General features: G+C 44.5%; 1 protein-coding gene across 1 annotated transcript in view; it reads right to left on the reverse strand.

Moving 5' to 3' along the window:
* Nucleotides 1-18,151, reverse strand: part of LOC115138164 (neurexin-2-like) — a 599,118-nt gene that overhangs the window by 503,475 nt on the left and 77,492 nt on the right. Inside the window, exon 7 of the mRNA XM_065025518.1 lies at nucleotides 15,785-15,808. Coding sequence (XP_064881590.1) covers nucleotides 15,785-15,808 — 24 coding nt within the window. The remainder of the gene's footprint in view (nucleotides 1-15,784; nucleotides 15,809-18,151) is intronic.

Here is an 18,151-nt window from a genome sequence, read left to right on the forward strand (position 1 = left end):
CACCAGCTGACACAGCGGGCGTAGCACGTCAACTTGGGGCATAGGCAGGGCGTGGTCGTGGGCTGGGCGTGGGCAGGGCGTAGTCAGGGTGTGGGCTGGGCAGGGCATGGGCAGGGCGTGGTCAGGGTGTAGGCTGGGCAGGGCATGGGCAGGGCGTGGGCAGGGTGTGGGCTGGGCAGGGCATGGGCAGGGCGTGGGCAGGGCGTGGGCAGGGTGTGGGCTGGGTGTGGGCTGGGCAGGGCATGGGCAGGGCGTAGTCAGGGTGTGGGCTGGGCAGGGCATGGGCAGGGCGTGGGCAGGGTGTTTGCAGAGCATGTTATGGTACCACAAGCTACCACTATATGGGCATCATATTAAAATGGTATGTAGTGGGTGATGCACGATACCCACATACACAGAGGGTAAATATAGATGTACTGTAACTAACATGCATGCATGCACTCACAAACACACACGCAAGGGCACACACGCGCATACACTCTCTCTCTCTATCTCTCCTTCCCTGTGTCCAGCCCTGGCTGGGTGATCATGGCCAATGTTGTCATAGGTTAAATGGTTGTTTGCTCCACAACAACCTTCACAGTTGATTACTCGTCCCCTGTTCAAACAGCAGGAGGACAGGCTGGCACACTGGAGCCCTGCTGGACCTAACACACCACACTGTTGTCTGTTAAACCAGGCCCATTGCACAAGCCTCAGTGATAACAGCCAACAACGCACAGTTAGCGATGCATTCAAATGTATCTATGAGAAGCTAGTTTCTGGAGTAAATGCTGTCCTGAATAAGGCAGTCTTCAGTGTATTCTACAGTGAGAGAGAAAGTCACAGGATGCAAGAGAGACAGACTTTTGACAGCCTTTGTCTTTTTGTACTTACATTAAGAAGCCAAATCAAAGTTTATTTGTCACATTCGCCAAATACAACAGGTGTCGACCTTTAAAGTGAAATGCTTTTTAATTTTTTAAAATTGAACCTTTATTTTACTAGGCAAGTCAGTTAAGAACAAATTCTTATTTTCAATGACAGCCTAGGAACAGTGGGTTAACTGCCTGTTCAGGGGCAGAACGACAGATTTTGTATCTTGCCAGCTCGGGGATTTGAACTTGCAACCGTTCGGTTACTAGTCCAATGCTCTAACCACTAGGCTACCTACCTTTTTCAACATTTTGTTACGTTACAGCCTTATTCTAAAATTGATTAAATGTATGTTTTTCATCATATATCTACACCCAGTACTCCATAATGACAAAGTGACCTAATGGTCACTCTGACAGAGCTCCAGAGTTCCTCTGTGGAGAGGGGAGAAACTTCCAGAAGGACAACCCTCTCTGCAGAACTCCACCAATCAGTCCTTTATGGTAGAGTGGCCAGACGAAAGCCACTCCTCAGTAAAAGGCACATGACAGCCCGCTTGCAGTTTGCAAAAATTCACCTAAAGGACTCCCCATGGGAAATAAGATTCTCTGAAACCAAGATTGAACTCTTTGGCCTGAATGCCAAGTGTCACACCTGGAGGACACCTGGCACCATCCCTATGGTAAAAGCATGGTGGTGGAAGCATCATGCTGTGGGGATGTTTTGCCTTTACCTCCCTTATCTCACCTCATTTGCTCACATCGTATATATACTTGTTTCTACTGTATTATGGACTGTATGTGTCAAACTGCTTTGCTTTATCTTGGCCAGGTCGCAATTGTAAATGAGAACTTGTTCTCAACTTGCCTACCTGGTTAAATAAAGGTGAAAAATAAATAAAAAATGTTGTTCAGTGGCAGGAGCTGGGAGACTAGTCAGGATCGAGGGAAAGATGGATGGAGCAAAGTAGAGATAGATCCTTGATGAAAACCTGCTCCAGAGCACTCAGATCCTCAAACTGGGGCGAAGGTTCACCTTCTAACAGAACAACGACCCTAAGCACACAGACAAGACAATGCAGGTGGCTTCGGGACAAGTCTCTGAATGTCCTTGAGTGACCCAGCCAGAGCCCGGACTTGAACATCTCTGGAGAGACCTGAAAGTAGTTGTTCCGCAACGCTCCCTATCCATCCTGACAGAGCTTGAGAGGATCTGCAGAGAAGAATGGGAGAAACTCCCCAAATTCAGGTGTTCCAAGCTTGTAACGTCATACTCAAGAAGACTCGAGGCTGTAATCGCTGCCAAAGGTGCTTCAACAAAGTACTGAGTAAAGGGTCTGAATAATTATGTAACTGTGATATTTCCATTTTGAAATGTTTTTATACTTTTGCAGGTATTTCTAAAAACCTGTTCTTGCTTTGTCATTATGGGGTATCATGTGTAAATGTACAAGTTTTTATTTTAAAGTTTTAGAATGAGGCTGTAACGTAACAAAATGTGGAGAAAGTAAAGGGGTCTGAATACTTACCGACCGCACTGTATAGGAGATCATTCTCCTACAGTTCATTCTCCTACAGATCATTCTCCTACAGATCATTATCCTACAGATCATTCTCCTACAGATCACTCTCCTACGGATCACTCTCCTACAGGTCATTCTCCTGCAGATCACTCTCCTACAGATCATTCTCCTACAGATCATTCTCCTACAGATCATTATTTACATTTACATTTAAGTAATTTAGCAGACGCTCTTATCCAGAGCGACTTACAAATTATCCTGCAGATCACTCTCCTACAGATCATTCTCCTACAGATCATTCTCCTACAGATCATTAATCTACAGAGCATTCTCCTACAGATCATTCTCCTACAGTTCATTAATCTACAGATCACTCTCCTACAGATCATTCTCCTACAGATCACTCTCCTACATATCATTCTCCTACAGATCATTATCCTGCAGATCACTCTCCTACAGATCATTCTCCTACAGATCATTCTCCTACAGATCATTAATCTACAGATCACTCTCCTACAGATCATTCTCCTACAGATCATTATCCTACAGATCATTATCCTGCAGATCACTCTCCTACAGATCATTCTCCTACAGATCATTCTCCCACAGATCATTAATCTACAGATCACTCTCCTACAGATCATTCTCCTACAGATCATTAATCTACAGATCATTATCCTACAGATCATTCTCCTACAGATCATTATCCTACAGATCATTCTCCTACAGATCATTCTCCTACAGATCATTCTCCTACAGTTATAATTCTTCTTCTACAGCAGTTAAAAACACTTTCCCTGAAATGCAAATCTTTTCCATTGAAGCCCTAACTGATACAGTATACATTTGCTCCAGCAAACCCTCTGGACAAGACCTGTATTTATACCTAATAGCTCAAACGACTCCATGCATGCTGTAGCCATTTCTTATGCCCTTACATGTAATTCATGGAGGTAGCAGGGCTATGCAAATAATAGCTTATTTAAAAGACCCAGGGGTACATTTTCTGGATTCACAACCACAAACTGTATAATTAACCTAACTCATTGACTTTCAGATTGTGGAGTGTCTTTGTTCAAAAATGGAGCCCTGCACCATTTCAACCAGAAATCATTTCTGGGCAAAGCTGTGCGGGATACCGTGCTGTACTTGTGCATAAGCCCTCTTCCCATAACTATAATGCTCACCGTGCAGTGTGTCCCGGCATTTAATAGGGCCCATATGGTTTTGTAGCGGACGATAAACATTGAATGCATTTGTTTTATCATCTGGTGAATAACATTGTTTAAGAGGAGCGGAGGTGGATTGGGATTCTACGATATACGACGGACAGACTTGGAACCCATCTGGGCACGTCTCTCTCTATGTTTCAGTCAAACAGCATTAGAAGGCAGATGTGTAAGAATATGCTGCTTTGAGGGTTAAAAGTGATTTCCGTAGCGTGATAGAGAGTTGCTTTACTTTGCTTGACTCTGCTTTTCCCCCAGAGATAAGGATCAGGCTGTCTTTGACGTTGATCGTATTTGTCTCCTTATCCCTGTGATATCATATTTACTATCTGGAGCACTCAAAAGAGTGCAGGGCCTATCTTAGATCTAATGAAGTGTGTGTGTGTGTGTGTGTGTGTGTGTGTGTGTGTGTGTGTGTGTGTGTGTGTGTGTGTGTGTGTGTGTGTGTGTGTGTGTGTGTGTGTGTGTGTGTGTGTGTGTGTGTGTGTGTATGTATGTGTGTCTGTGTCTGTGTGTGTGTGTGTGTGTGTGTGTGTGTGTGTGTGTGTGTGTGTGTGTGTGTGTGTGTGTGTCTTGTGCAGCCAGATTTAATGGCGCCTGTCTGCTAACAGCGAGCGCGACCACCGAGATGAAAGACGCGACGAGCAGGGGATGGTGGTGATATAAACACAAGCAGGCAGCCAAATCAAGATCCTCTCTCGCTCGGTTCTCCCTCTCTCAATTTCTTTCTCTCCATTCCCCCTTCTCTACCTCTCTACTCTCGCTCTTCATTACCCCACCTCCCCCACTATCCCTCCCTCCCTTGCCTCATCCTCAGTATTTTCATTTTGAAAACAGAGAAGGGCCATGTTCAGTTGACAAACGTTGTCAAATGTTGCAGATCGAATTGGCATGAATAGAGCCAATGTGGTTCCTTATTCTACATGTCAGAGAGTCATGTTTGTTCTACATAGTCTGTTTCTATATCTGAACGTTCCAAAATGTGACGTCCCGCTGAACGGGCCCCAGATCCCCCTCTCTCTTCCTCCCCCTCTCGTTTATTTCCATATTGAAAACAATAGCAGACCTCCTTTTTAATGCCATCTCTCTCTCTCTCTTGGGAAAGTAGGTTAGGCTTGCAGTCAGTCGAGGACACTGTCGCATCCTACCACCACAGTAAAACACTCCCGGCAGCCGGGTCCAAAACACGGCTTGATTAGCCGCTTTGGCGAGGGAGGATACAGAGGAGTGAGGGGCACGGGCGGGGCGGCCACACGGGGTATGACCCCCAGCCATGATTATCCATGGCCCGTCGTAGTGACCCTATGCGCCAATTACCGTGATAAGGGAGCGAGGAGGGCCGGGGGGCTGACATGAGACTGTTCTCCTCTCCTTCTCCACCCTCACTGTATGGTGTGTGGTGCCTGTTAGAATGCACAATGAGATAAAAGCTGTCGATATCTAGCCCAGCATTGAAGAGGGCAGACGGCGGGGGGAGGCAAAAATGAGAGTCATGATGAAGAGTGATTGATCGTAAATGGCGAAAGAGGTGAGAAATGTATCTCTGCTCTTTCTTTCATCTCCTCTTTCTTTCCCTCTCATCTCCCCATCTCTTCATCGTTCTCTCTCTCTTGCTCTTTCCGCCTCTCTTTCCCTCTCCAGGAAGGTTCCTGGTGGATTTAGTTGATTTGGACCGCATCTCCCAGCATGCAGCAGCAGCAGCGTTGCCCTGGGAGACCCGATCATTCTGCTGAGGGAGTGTGAACCCAGACAATGTGCTGTTGCTCCTCTCATTTCACCTCTCATAACAAGCCCAGATCTAACCTGTCTCTATGTCAGCCTATTGGGTTGAAAGGGCTGCCATCTCACCATGCAGGTTGAGATGCGGGGTATATCTCAACAGTGAAAAGGGGTTTCCTTTACTTCCGTCGCACCATATGGGATGAGTACTAATAGGAAAAAGGGTGCATCTCAATAGTATAAAGTGGCTTCCTTTCCTGTCTACACCATGATCACTGATGTGGCATGGCCTAAAAGCCTATGAAATCCTTTCACTTGTTTGTGTTAAAAGTATACAAGGAAAGGAAGCCATATATGAGTATTGAGACACACCCCAAGGAGATGGTTGCTGTAATACCAAGCCATTAGGTTAGTCAAAGACGGTAGTAGGTGGGGACAGGTGAATAATCTTCTGTGGCCCATGCAGGACTAGTGGGCAGGGAGCCCCGTTGCCATAAGTCAAGGGGAGAGAGGTAAATGGAGGGAGAGAGAGTCCACGGGCATCGTGCCACCCTCCTTAAATCTCCCAAACGGCTTGTTTCACCACCGCCACCTTTCACATTCTCTCTGTATGTAACCCACTCTCGCCCTTTCTTCTGTTGTCGTTTGTCTGTCTGGGTCCTCATCCCTTCGTTCTGTATCTCTCTCTGAGTGACTGTTTGCCTTTTTATGTCTCCTCTCCGCCACCCCTCCTTCCTTTCCTTTTCACCTCCTAACCCCATCTCTCTGTTGCTCTCTGTTTTGGGTGAATAGTGTGAGGTAATGGGTCTGACAGAGACACAATGGAGGAACATTTCCAGACAGGAAGAACACTGAGGCGGGTACACAAGGTACAAAAAAATAAATAATTAGGTCACAGTCAGTCTTCTGGTCTTATTATGCGTCATTCTACAGACTGGCCCCCTTTAAGACTTGGTTTTGACTCTCCACATGACCCTTTACTTATGGGCAACTGGGCATAACATCCATTTTGACACTGAGTATTTGTCACTTCACTGAAGACTAGTTTTCCCTTACTACTGGAGTAGCTTCGAAAAGGGCATTTTGAAAAAGTTACATTAGGCAGGGTTCCGTTTACTCAGGTTTATTCGACAAAAGCAATGTCGCAACAACAACAAAAATAAGCGATGTGTTTTGGAAACGGCAGACATAGGAAACATTTTCTGACCATGGACAACATTTTTTTTAATCCATTCGACAGGGGTGGATATTTCTTTTGTAAGATTTTGGAAACGGTTTGGGAATAAATTATGATTGTGAAATCATTTTTGTCATGAAACTATAAAGGTCCACTCCACATTTAATTCTAAATACCTATTGCTTGCTAAATATATGTTTTTTACTTTCTGTAAAAAAAAAATCTTTGCAGGACAAGGATTGCCTGAATTGCTTCGCCTTGCTTTTCTGGTTGGCTGGCAAGTTTCACCATCCAATTATTTCCGATCTACATGAGTTTCACCATGGCACGGACATGAGAATTATTAGAATATGGCAAATATTTGTCAATTATTGCATTCTATCCATGCTGGCTTTTACGGGCTACCTACTGTAAGACATGAAACAGATAGCTGTCTGTCGACAATGTATTAATGCACAATTTGCCTAAATGGTTAATGGAAACACTTCAACCACTACATTTTTATTGGACAGTATAGGTTTTTAAGAAAAAATGTTTTTTTTTAGGTGTGACGTCGTTATGTCCAGCACGTTTTGAACGACACAATATAGTGAAATGGAAATCCACCCTAGCAGGCAATTATCGCATTTATTTATCCACTCAAACTTTCTAAATGTCGACAACAACAACAAAAAAATCCCTGGACAAGTTCATGGAAACATAGCTAGTGATGCCTCACAAAACACTCTCAAACTGCTATTTTTATTAAAGTGATATAAATCTAGAAAACATCTATAAACCGATGATATCAACAGCTCACAATAATGTCTCTGTTAAAGCCAGACGTCTCCATAGGGAAGGTGTTTGGCCTCGGCTGCACAGCACATTGATGTCTGACTAGTGCCTCAGCACAAAATGGCTGCCGTGTATCACCTAGGCACATGTAGGAACATTTCATTAGTGCATAGGGTGATTCACTGCCAAAATACTGCCTAACACTAAGAAACTGAATATAAGCTACAGTGTAGAAGCAATACATAGATCTGCTTTTCAATGGCAGGGAATAGCAATATCAGAAGCTTTATATGTAAGTCTTCAAAATAAAAAGGAGAAAAGTGACACTGAAGTTAACCCGATTGCAAAAGCTACTATAAAGATGGCTATGACACAAACATGCAAGCAAGCACGTACACACACACACACACACACACACACACACACACACACACACACACACACACACACACACACACACACACACACACACACACACACACACACACACACACATCCACTGCATACCCAAGCTCATTCCATTTCAGCTCTAGTTAGGAAAATGCTCTGATTATGTATTCCTTTGAAGTTGATGCTTCAAAGCACTACTTTATTAGGTCATTTCTGTTTAACATTTTAAGAGGCATTTGGTTCATTTCATATTTAAACATGCAGGGTGCAGAAAATGTGCGAAAACGAAATGAAGAGACTATGAGGACACATTGATATTTGCGAACATCTTCAAAACATGTCTTACTAATGTTTTAGACATGTTATAGCCCAGGTCCCGACAGTAGCACAGCGCACCCATCTTTTCACGTGTCTCTCTGTACATTGTATATCTTGGAGAACGGTACAGACATCTACAGTAAAAATCGGACATACATTGTTGGTATAATTGTTGGTGTTATGTTCATTTCATAAAGAGTGCATCTGATTGCAATGGGTGCAAAAACAAAGACAACTGTCCTAAAAACCGCCATCATTTTCTACAGAAGGCTGCTTGCAACGAGTTTGGCCCTGAAGAGAGTTCAGAGAAGATGAGGACATTGAATTAAGCTCGGACCGTCACTCAAGCGTTAAATTGCCTTAAACGAGAACTGAATTTCATCAGAGCATTGGGTGAAATAAAACTATTATGCGTGCCAATGTCAACACATGTCCAAACTTCAAATGAACTGTACTGTAGTGTGGACTACTACCATAACAGCCAATCATAAAATACTTCCACATGCACATCTGTATAACTTTAAATGCCTCCCTTTGTACTGCTACATGCCTATATAAGAATACATACTTACAGTTGAAGTCAGAAGTTTACATACACCTTAGCCAAATACATTTAAACTCAGTTTTTCACAATTCCTGACATTTTATCCTCGTAAAAATTCCCTGTCTTAGGATCACCACTTTATTTTAAGAATGTGAAATGTCAGAATGATAGTAGAGAGAATGATTTATTTCAGATTTGATTTCTTTCATCATATTTCCAGTGGGTCAGAAGTTTACATACACTCAATTAGTATTTGGTAGCATTGCCTTTAACTTGTTTCACTTGGGTCAAATGTTTCGGGTAACTTCCCACAATAAGTTGGGTGAATTGTGGCCCATTCCTCCTGACAGAGCTGGTGTAACTGAGTTCGGTTTGTAGGCCTCCTTGCTCGCACATGCTTTTTCAGTTTTGCCCACACATTTTCTATAGGTTTAAGGCCAGGGCTTTGTGATGGCCACTCCAATACCTTGACTTTGTTGTCCTTAAGCCATTTTGCCACAACTTTGGAAGTATGCTTGGGTTCGTTGTCCATTTGTAAGACTCATTTGCGACCAAGCTTTAACTTCCTGACTGATGTCTTGAGATGTTGCTTCAATATACCCACAGAATTTTCCTACCTCAGGATGCCATCTATTCTGTGAAGTGCACCAGTCCCTCCTGCAGCAAAGCACCCCCACAACATGACGCTTAAACCCCCGTGCTTCACGGTTGGGATGGTGTTCTTCGGCTTGCAAGCCCCCCCTTTTTCCTCCAAACATAACGATGGTCATTATGGCCAAACTGTTATATTTTTGTTTCATCAGACCAGAGAACATTTCTCCAAAAAGTACGATCTTTGTCCCCATGTGCAGTTGCAAACCGTAGTCTAGCTTTTTTATGGCGGTTTTGGAGCAGTGGCTTCTTCCTTGCTGAGCGGCCTTTCAGGTTATGTCAATATAGGACTCATTTTTCTGTGGATATAGATACTTTTGTACCTGTTTCCTCCAGCATCTTCACAAGGTCCTTTGCTGTTGTTCTGGGATTGATTTGCGCTTTTTGCACCAAAGTACATTCATCTCTAGAAGACAGAACGCGTCTCCTTCCTGAGCGGTTTGTACAGATAAACGTGGTACCTTCAGGCATTTGTAAATTGCTCAAAACGATGAACCAGACTTGTGGAGGTCTACAATTTGTTTTCTGAGGTCTTGGCTTATTTCTTTTGATTTTCCCACGATGTCAATCAAAGAGGCACTGAGTTTGAAGCTAGGCCTTGAAATACATCCACAGGTACACCTCCAATTGACTCAAGTGATGTCAATTAGCCTATCAGAATCTTCTAAAGCCATCACATAACTTTCTGGAATTTTCCAAGCTGTTTAAAGACACAGTCAGCTTAGTGTATGTAAACTTCTGACCCACTGGAATTGTGATACAGTGAATTATAAGTGAAATAATCTGTCTGTGAACAATTGTTGGAAAAATGACTTGTGTCATGCACAAAGTAGATGTCCTAACCGACTTGCGAAAACTATAGTTTGTTAACAAGAAATTTGTGGAGTGGTTGAAAAATGACTTTTAATGACTCCAACCTAAGTGTATGTAAACTTCCAACTTCAACTGTACACATGCCAATACAAATGAATACTGTTTTATAACAATAACTGTACTGAACAGAAATATAAACGCAAATTGCAACAATATTAAAGATTTTACGGAGTTACAGTTCATAAAAGGAAAACAGTCAATTGAAATAAATGAATTTGTCTCTAATCTAGGGATTTCACATGACTGAGAATACAGATATGCATCTGTTGGTCACAGATACCTTCAAAAAAGGTAGGGGCGTGGATTGGAAAAGTTGTCAGTATCTGGTGTGACCACCTTTTGCCTCATGCAGCGCAACACATCTCCTTCGCATTGAGTTGATCAGGCTGTTGATTGTGGCTTGGGAATGCTGTTCCACTCCTTTATAATGGCTGTGCGAAGTCACTGGATATTGGCGGGAACTGGAACACGCCGTCGTACATGTTGATCCAGAGCATCCCAAACATGCTCAACGGGTGACATGTCTGGTGAGTACGCAGGCCATTGAAGAACTGGAACATTTTCAGCTACCAGGAACTGTGTACAGATCCTTGCGACATGGGGCCGTGCATTATCATGCTGAAACATGGGGTGTGGTGGTGGTTGAATGGCACGACAATGCGCCTCAGGATCTCGTCACGGTATCTCTGTGCATTCAAATCGCCATCGATAAAATGCAATTGTGTTCATTGTCTGTACCTTATGCCTGCCCATATCATAACCCCACCACCACCATGGGGCACTCTGTTCACAACGTTGACATCAGTAAACAGCTCGCCCAGACAACGCCATACACGTGGTCTGCGGTTGTGAGGCCGTTACACGTGCTGCAAAATTTTCACAAATAATGTTGTAGGCGGCTTATGGTAAAGAAATGAACATTCAGTTCCCTGTCAACAGCTCTGGCCGACATTCCTGAAGTAGGCATGCCAATTGCACGTTCTCTCAAAACTTGAGTTTCAACTGTTCTGTCTGCGGCTATGGAACCCTGACCTGTTCACCGGATGTGCTACCTGTCCCAGACTTGCTGTTTTCAACTCTCTAGAGACACCAGGAGCGGTAGAGATACTCTGAATGATCGGCTATGAAAAGCCAACTGACATTTACTCCTGAGGTGCTGACCTGTTGCACCCTTGACAACCACTGTGATTATTATTATTTGACCATGCTGGTCATCTATGAATATTTGAACATCTTGGTCATGTTCTGTTATAATCTCCACCCGACACAGCCAGAAGTGCCATCATAGCCTGGTCCCTCTCTAGGTTTCTTCCTAGGTTCTGGCCTTTCTAGGGAGTTTTTCCTAGCCACCGTGCTTCTACACCTGCATTGCTTGCTGTTTGGGGTTCTAGGCTGGGTTTCTGTAGAGCACTTTGTGACATCGGCCGATGTACGAAGGGCTTTATAAATACATTTGATTGATTGACTGAGACATCTGTGGCATTGTGTTGCCCGACAAAACTGCACATTTTAGAGTGGTCTTTTGTTGTCTCCAGGACAATGTGCACCTGTGTAATGATCTTGCTGTTTAAACGGCTTCCTGATCAGCCACACCTGTCAAGTGGATGGCAAAGGAGAAATGCTCACTAACAGGTGATGTAAACCATTTTGTGTATAACCTGTTTGAGAAATAACATTGTATTTCAGCTCACGAAACATGGGATCAACACTTTACACGTAGCATTTATATTTTGGTTTGGTGTACACGCCTTTACCTATTCAGCCTAGATTGTATACAATACTTGTTTTTCAATACCCATGCTAGTATCTGTCCCTCCATCACCGTGCTATGGCGCTGACGCCCTCTGTGTGATACTGTGGGATGTAGGGGAATGCGGAGTCATGACTCAGAGCTCAGCGCAGGGCAACACACACGCACTGACAGATACAGAGTCTGTAAGTTCCTGTGCCCCTGTGTTTGTGTCTATGTATGTGTGTGTGCGCGTGTAAACGTCTCTCTTCAGTGTGTGTATATGTGCGTATGTGCCTATGCTCTACAGTGAATGTGTGTGTGTGTGTGTGTGTGTGTGTGCGTGCGTGCGTGCGTGCGTGCGTGTGTGTGTGTGTGTGTGTGTGTGTGCAGGTGGACAGACCAAAGGGCGTGACATTTACAGAGGGGTCTTGAGAGCGCCACATTGCTCACTGTCACGCCCTGACCTTAGTATTCTTTGTTTTCTTTATTATTTTGGTTAGGTCAGGGTGTGACATGGGTGATATATGTGTTAGTTGCCTGTGTCAGTACTATATTTAGCTTCGTGTTCGTTTTGTTGTTTTTGTAGTTTGTTTAAGTGTTTCTTCGTCTTCATTAAAATAAGATGTATTCATCTCCCGCTGCGCCTTGGTCTCCTCCATACATCGAACGTGACACTCACCATGTGTCACAATACATGTCATCCCAGAGTGCTGTGAGGTGGTGAAATATCACCCTCCGTACTGATACAGCAGTTTAATTGCTGACCTAACCTGGCTGGCCGACAGGCTAACTCTCATTCACCTCCTGTAAAAACACACTAATGTCCATTTTCTTTTGCCACTAATCGGTCTATTAACCAATTAGATCAGATCTTTTGCCTAGAATTGGCTAAAATATCATATTTGGGCTGCCTGTGTAAACGCAGCTTCAGTGGGTTACCAGATATGACTAAGGGTTAGAATGACCACAATTCCCATAGGGAGCAATTGACACATACTGTACTGCCTACATCCAAAATGGCACCCTAATTTCATTCAGGGCTCTGGTCAAAAGTAGTGCAGCAATAGGGAATATGGGTGCCATTTGGGACGCAATGGGTTACAGGACATGACTAAGGGCAGAACTTGATTCACATAAGGAGTAATTGGCATACAGGCTATATGATTAGAACGCGTGCCATACAGCAGAAATACGACTGAATCTGAGGTAAGGAGAAGGAGTAGAGCTTCCATGGGCCGATCAACTTCTTCGACGTCTTAGGGAAGAATAACCTGGATAGTCCTTTCTGTGTTCTATCAAATTACTGTAATACCATTCCTCTCCAGAACTCTTCCCAAAAACATCATTCATCATAAATAAGTCATTCCCTTATTTATTGAGAGACGGCTGTGTGTGTGTGTGTGTGTGTGTGTGTGTGTGTTGTGCCCTCTGCTGGAATAGAACTAACACTTCTTCTCAATCCTCTTTCAGAGCTACAGTCGACTTCATGTGTTATGGGGACATCTAGTGTTGTGTTGGTTGCATGTCGTGTTCAAACCCTAGCAGGGATGATTTCAGTGTGCGTCACGCCAGCAGCGATAGAGTGAATGACACTATTCATCATTTCCTGACTCTGCCAGTATGCTTGTAGAGATGGCATGAATATAGTTATGCTCTGCGTATGTGGAATGATTGTAGCACATAAAAAATACAGATACATACAGATAGTTAAAAAGAAGAGGAAAAGGAATACATTTGTGCACTCAGTGACAGTCAGACTCGCACAACAAACGCACCAAGCAGGTTTCTCTTTTGACATAGTTAGGGCTGCACTTACCTCGTCTGTTGACATTTAAATAGTGACAGTTTGCTGTCGTTCTCTCAGCCTGCGCTGAAATGCATTCGTTTGTTCTCATAAATGTGTCTATGTTTTGTCCTAGAGGGCAGTGCCCTCAATGGAGGTTGCCATTACAACCCACCAGCCGTGTCACATGATGTATACTAACACCAGCACACCTAAAACAAATAAACTCCTCAGCATGGCCCCTGTTCATTTGAATCAGATGTGCTGGTGTTAGTATACACCAAATATGTAAAAGGACTGGTCGCCAAAGACTGGGTTGGCAAGGGCTACCACAGCCTGTCTGAACACAACGTGTCTGAAATGGCACCCTATTCACCGTTAGCTAGCCCTATGGGCCCTGGTCAAATGCAGTGCACTATAGGGAAATAGGATGCCATTTTGGCTGCACCCAATGTCCCCAAAACAGAGGAGCTTCACCTGCGTGTTCAGTCGGCTATGGGCGAGAACTAACACCTGCACAGTCATACGGACCCTCAATCGTAGGGGTGAATTCACCGGTGTCGGAGTGGTGTGAGCAGAGAAAGTGACATGCTGTTGAGCGGAAATGGAAAGGATAGAGATTTGCCTACAAAAGCTGTTGCTGAGACGAGCAGGAGGGAATATAAGGAGACTGACGGACTAAAGGACAACAACGGGGGAACTAACTGAAAGAAGGAAATGGGAGAGGGGATTGATAAGAGAAGTGCATCACGGAATGGAAAAGGAAAATCCTAGTGTCGTCTCAGAGGCGGAAATAAACATGACAGAATGATAAGACCGAGAGCTGATTAAAAAGCCTAAATGATCCGAGAGAGATGGCTAAGAGAGAGAGAGATGGCTAAGAGAGAGAGTGATGGCTAAGAGAGAGAGAGATGGCTAAGAGAGAGAGATGGCTAAGAGAGAGAGAGATGGCTAAGAGAGAGAGAGATGGCTAAGAGAGAGAGAGATGGCTAAGAGAGAGAGAGATGGCTAAGAGAGAGAGATGGCTAAGAGAGAGAGAGATGGCTAAGAGAGAGAGAGAGATGGCTAAGAGAGAGAGAGAGAGATGGCTAAGAGAGAGAGATGGCTAAGAGAGAGAGAGATGGCTAAGAGAGAGAGAGATGGCTAACAGAGAGAGAGATGGCTAAGAGAGAGAGAGATGGCTAAGAGAGAGAGAGAGATGGCTAAGAGAGAGAGATGGCTAAGAGAGAGAGAGATGGCTAAGAGAGAGAGATGGCTAAGAGAGATATGGCTAAGAGAGAGAGATGGCTAAGAGAGAGAGATGGCTAAGATAGAGAGATGGCTAAGAGAGAGAGATGGCTAAGAGAGAGATATGGCTAAGAGAGAGAGAGAGATGGCTAAGAGAGAGAGATGGCTAAGAGAGAGAGATGGCTAAGAGACAGAGAGATGGCTAAGAGAGAGAGATGGCTAAGAGCGAGAGATGGCTAAGAGAGAGAGAGATGGCTAAGAGAGAGAGAGAGATGGCTAAGAGAGAGAGATGGCTAAGAGAGAGAGATGGCTAAGAGAGAGAGAGATGGCTAAGAGAGAGAGAGATGGCTAAGAGAGAGAGATGGCTAAGAGAGAGATGGCTAAGAGAGAGAGATGGCTAAGAGAGAGAGAGATGGCTAAGATAGAGAGATGGCTAAGAGAGAGAGATGGCTAAGAGAGAGATATGGCTAAGAGAGAGAGAGAGATGGCTAAGAGAGAGAGATGGCTAAGAGCGAGAGATGGCTAAGAGAGAGAGAGAGATGGCTAAGAGAGAGAGATGGCTAAGAGAGAGAGATGGCTAAGAGACAGAGAGATGGCTAAGAGAGAGAGATGGCTAAGAGCGAGAGATGGCTAAGAGAGAGAGAGATGGCTAAGAGAGAGAGAGATGGCTAAGAGAGAGAGAGATGGCCAAGAGAGAGAGAGATGGCTAAGAGAGAGAGAGATGGCTAAGAGAGAGAGATGGCTAAGAGAGAGAGAGATGGCTAAGAGAGAGAGACAGATGGCTAAGAGAGAGAGATGGCTAAGAGAGAGAGATGGCTAAGAGAGAGATGGCTAAGAGAGAGATGGCTAAGAGAGAGAGACATAGTGATAGAGTGATCACTTGTATGACGTAAGGGGAACGGCAGCATTTTATGGGGGGGACACATCATACAGAAGACAGTGGCACAGTGATATAAGTCTTAGAAATGCATATAATAAACCACTTACTGAGGTTACAGTCTATCCTGATACAATCTGGCGGGAGAGAGAGCGAGATGGTGAGGTCAAATCAAATAAAGAGACAGGAGAGAAAGGAGAAGAAAAGAGAGAGAGAGAGAGATAATAACATTTTACATCCTTCAAGGTACATTCTGCAGACAACCAGGCATTTCGCTAGGGACCACCATCCGGGGACAGAGCTACGAGTCAGGATCACCCTTTTCCTTTTCCACACCTCCGTCATCACCCCCATCCCTCCCTCAGTCCCTGCAGCCACCATTCAAAACCCACCCAGTCCCAATGCGCTACAGAAGGCAAGATATTCACCCAATCATTGGTACAATGACTCTCTGGAGCTGTAGGTCTACTTGGCGGCACTTGATGGCCAGGGAACCAAGCCCATTCAATAAGCGGAGGATGAGAAACGTGCGTTTTTCAAGTAATCCCGACTCTTGATCTCTCGTGCTAGATAGACAAAGATGACGTGTGGAGCGCGTACAGCAAGGTCATCAATTCCACGTGTGATGACATCGTGGGCGCGACTGAACGTGGAAACAGTGGACATCGTCGATCGAAGCGCATTGGGTCAGTAGATATGGAGAGAGACAGAGTCAATTCACCATTTCAGTCACTGGCGTGTTAGTCCAAGCGAGAGTCGGCGATTATTAAGTGTGTTCCGTTATTCCTATTCCCTACAGTGGCTTTTTTTTTATCAGAAATGGGTTAACCGAGTGCCAACAATGTGATGGTGGGTTAGAAACAGCTTGCCTTTTGTAGCCCCTCGGGTATGGAAACCAACAGCAGCAATATTAGGAAAGGGTGATCTGCACACCCCAGTCACAGTAAGCCAAGTGCACACACACCTATATCAGGATATGCTATAATATTCTAGATATGCTAGAATATGCTATACAAGCACTAACTCTAGCTTTATTCTACAACAGCTTTCTCTGAAATGCATGTCTTCTGACCGCACATGGTAAAATGGTGGAGCTCCATTGTCGAGTTAGTATTCTCTTCTGCCCCCTGGTGGTGACAGGATGCGTGTGCATGTGGCTGTGGCTGAGGCGTGGTCTCGAGCTGTCAACCGCTACAGAATAGTGGACTCAAACAGCCATGGACCAGGCTCACTGTTATTGGGATTCTGTGTCTGATACTGACATTAAAAAGGTCATTTGTCATTCCTCAATGACAACATCACCTAATGAGAAATTAGATTGTCCACAGCTTGTGTGAGTGCGGTCAATGTGATTGTGATGGAGTTTGAACGAAAGGAAAACATGCATTACTATTTACACGTGTGTGCCTACGTCACAGACTGCAGAATGATCAATTAAACCAACTAATTGTATATTGATCATCTGATCATGCAGTGTCCCTGTACACTGTTTCATATTGATCAATGAACTCATCTTTTAATTATCTTGGGGAATATGGTAAGGAGTCCTCCTCTGGTTCTAAAAGAAATTCCACCTCCAACTGAGAAAAAAATAGATTTCCTCTAAACTAGCAATTAATATAAATGTTGATGTGGATATGACACCTCTGAGTATGGTCTGATTCGGGGAAGTGAGGGAGTGATCTAGGCAGAAATTAAGAGGAGGATCTAGGGAAGGATGTTCGGGTAAACTATCATCTGGCTCATTTGGATACATTAGCGCTATGGATTAGCATTTAGCCTCATTAGCTAAGATAAACGATGTGTTTGGCTGGGGCTGATTGTTCTGGGCCAAGGTGGACTTGGGTCTGTGTGTCGGTCCTCTGGCGCAGGGCTGAGCAGCATGGCAAAGGCAGAGTCAGCTACATCACAGAACGTGTCTGTGTGTGTGTGTGTGCGTGCGAGTGTGTGTGTGTGTGTGTGTGTGTGTGTGTGTGTGTGTGTGTGTGTGTGCGTGTGTGTGCGTGCGCGTGCTTGTGCGTGTGTGTGTGTGTGTGTGTGTGTGTGTGTGTGTGTGTGTGTGTGTGTGTGCGTCGCTGTGGGACAACACTGGGCTGTGAGCCGGTCTCTCTGACTGTTTGATCCGAGGGCCGCAGACATACAGGCCATTGAAGGGATGAAAAGTTCCATCGTCTGAGCCTTGGCCAAGTGAGAGATGAGAGAGCGAGCGAGAGAGACAGAAACTTTGAGAGTGTGATAGAGAAATGGAGAAAGAGTCAGAGAGAGAGAGAGAGAGAGAAAACAAGATGAATAGAATGGATACGGTGTGGCATTATTGGAGGAACCATCCTCATGTCTTTAAGTCGGTGGCCCACACTCCTGTATCCCAGGGTGCACCTGGGCCTTGTTTCTCCCCTACTCCTACTGTGAACTCTCTCCCTTCAAGTGGCAGGCACCGTTATCAGTGCCATAGGTCGCAACAGTCTGCCAGGAGTCCAAAC

The sequence above is a fragment of the Oncorhynchus nerka genome, linkage group LG12, assembly GCF_034236695.1.
Source record: "Oncorhynchus nerka isolate Pitt River linkage group LG12, Oner_Uvic_2.0, whole genome shotgun sequence".
Lineage (NCBI taxonomy): Eukaryota > Metazoa > Chordata > Actinopteri > Salmoniformes > Salmonidae > Oncorhynchus > Oncorhynchus nerka.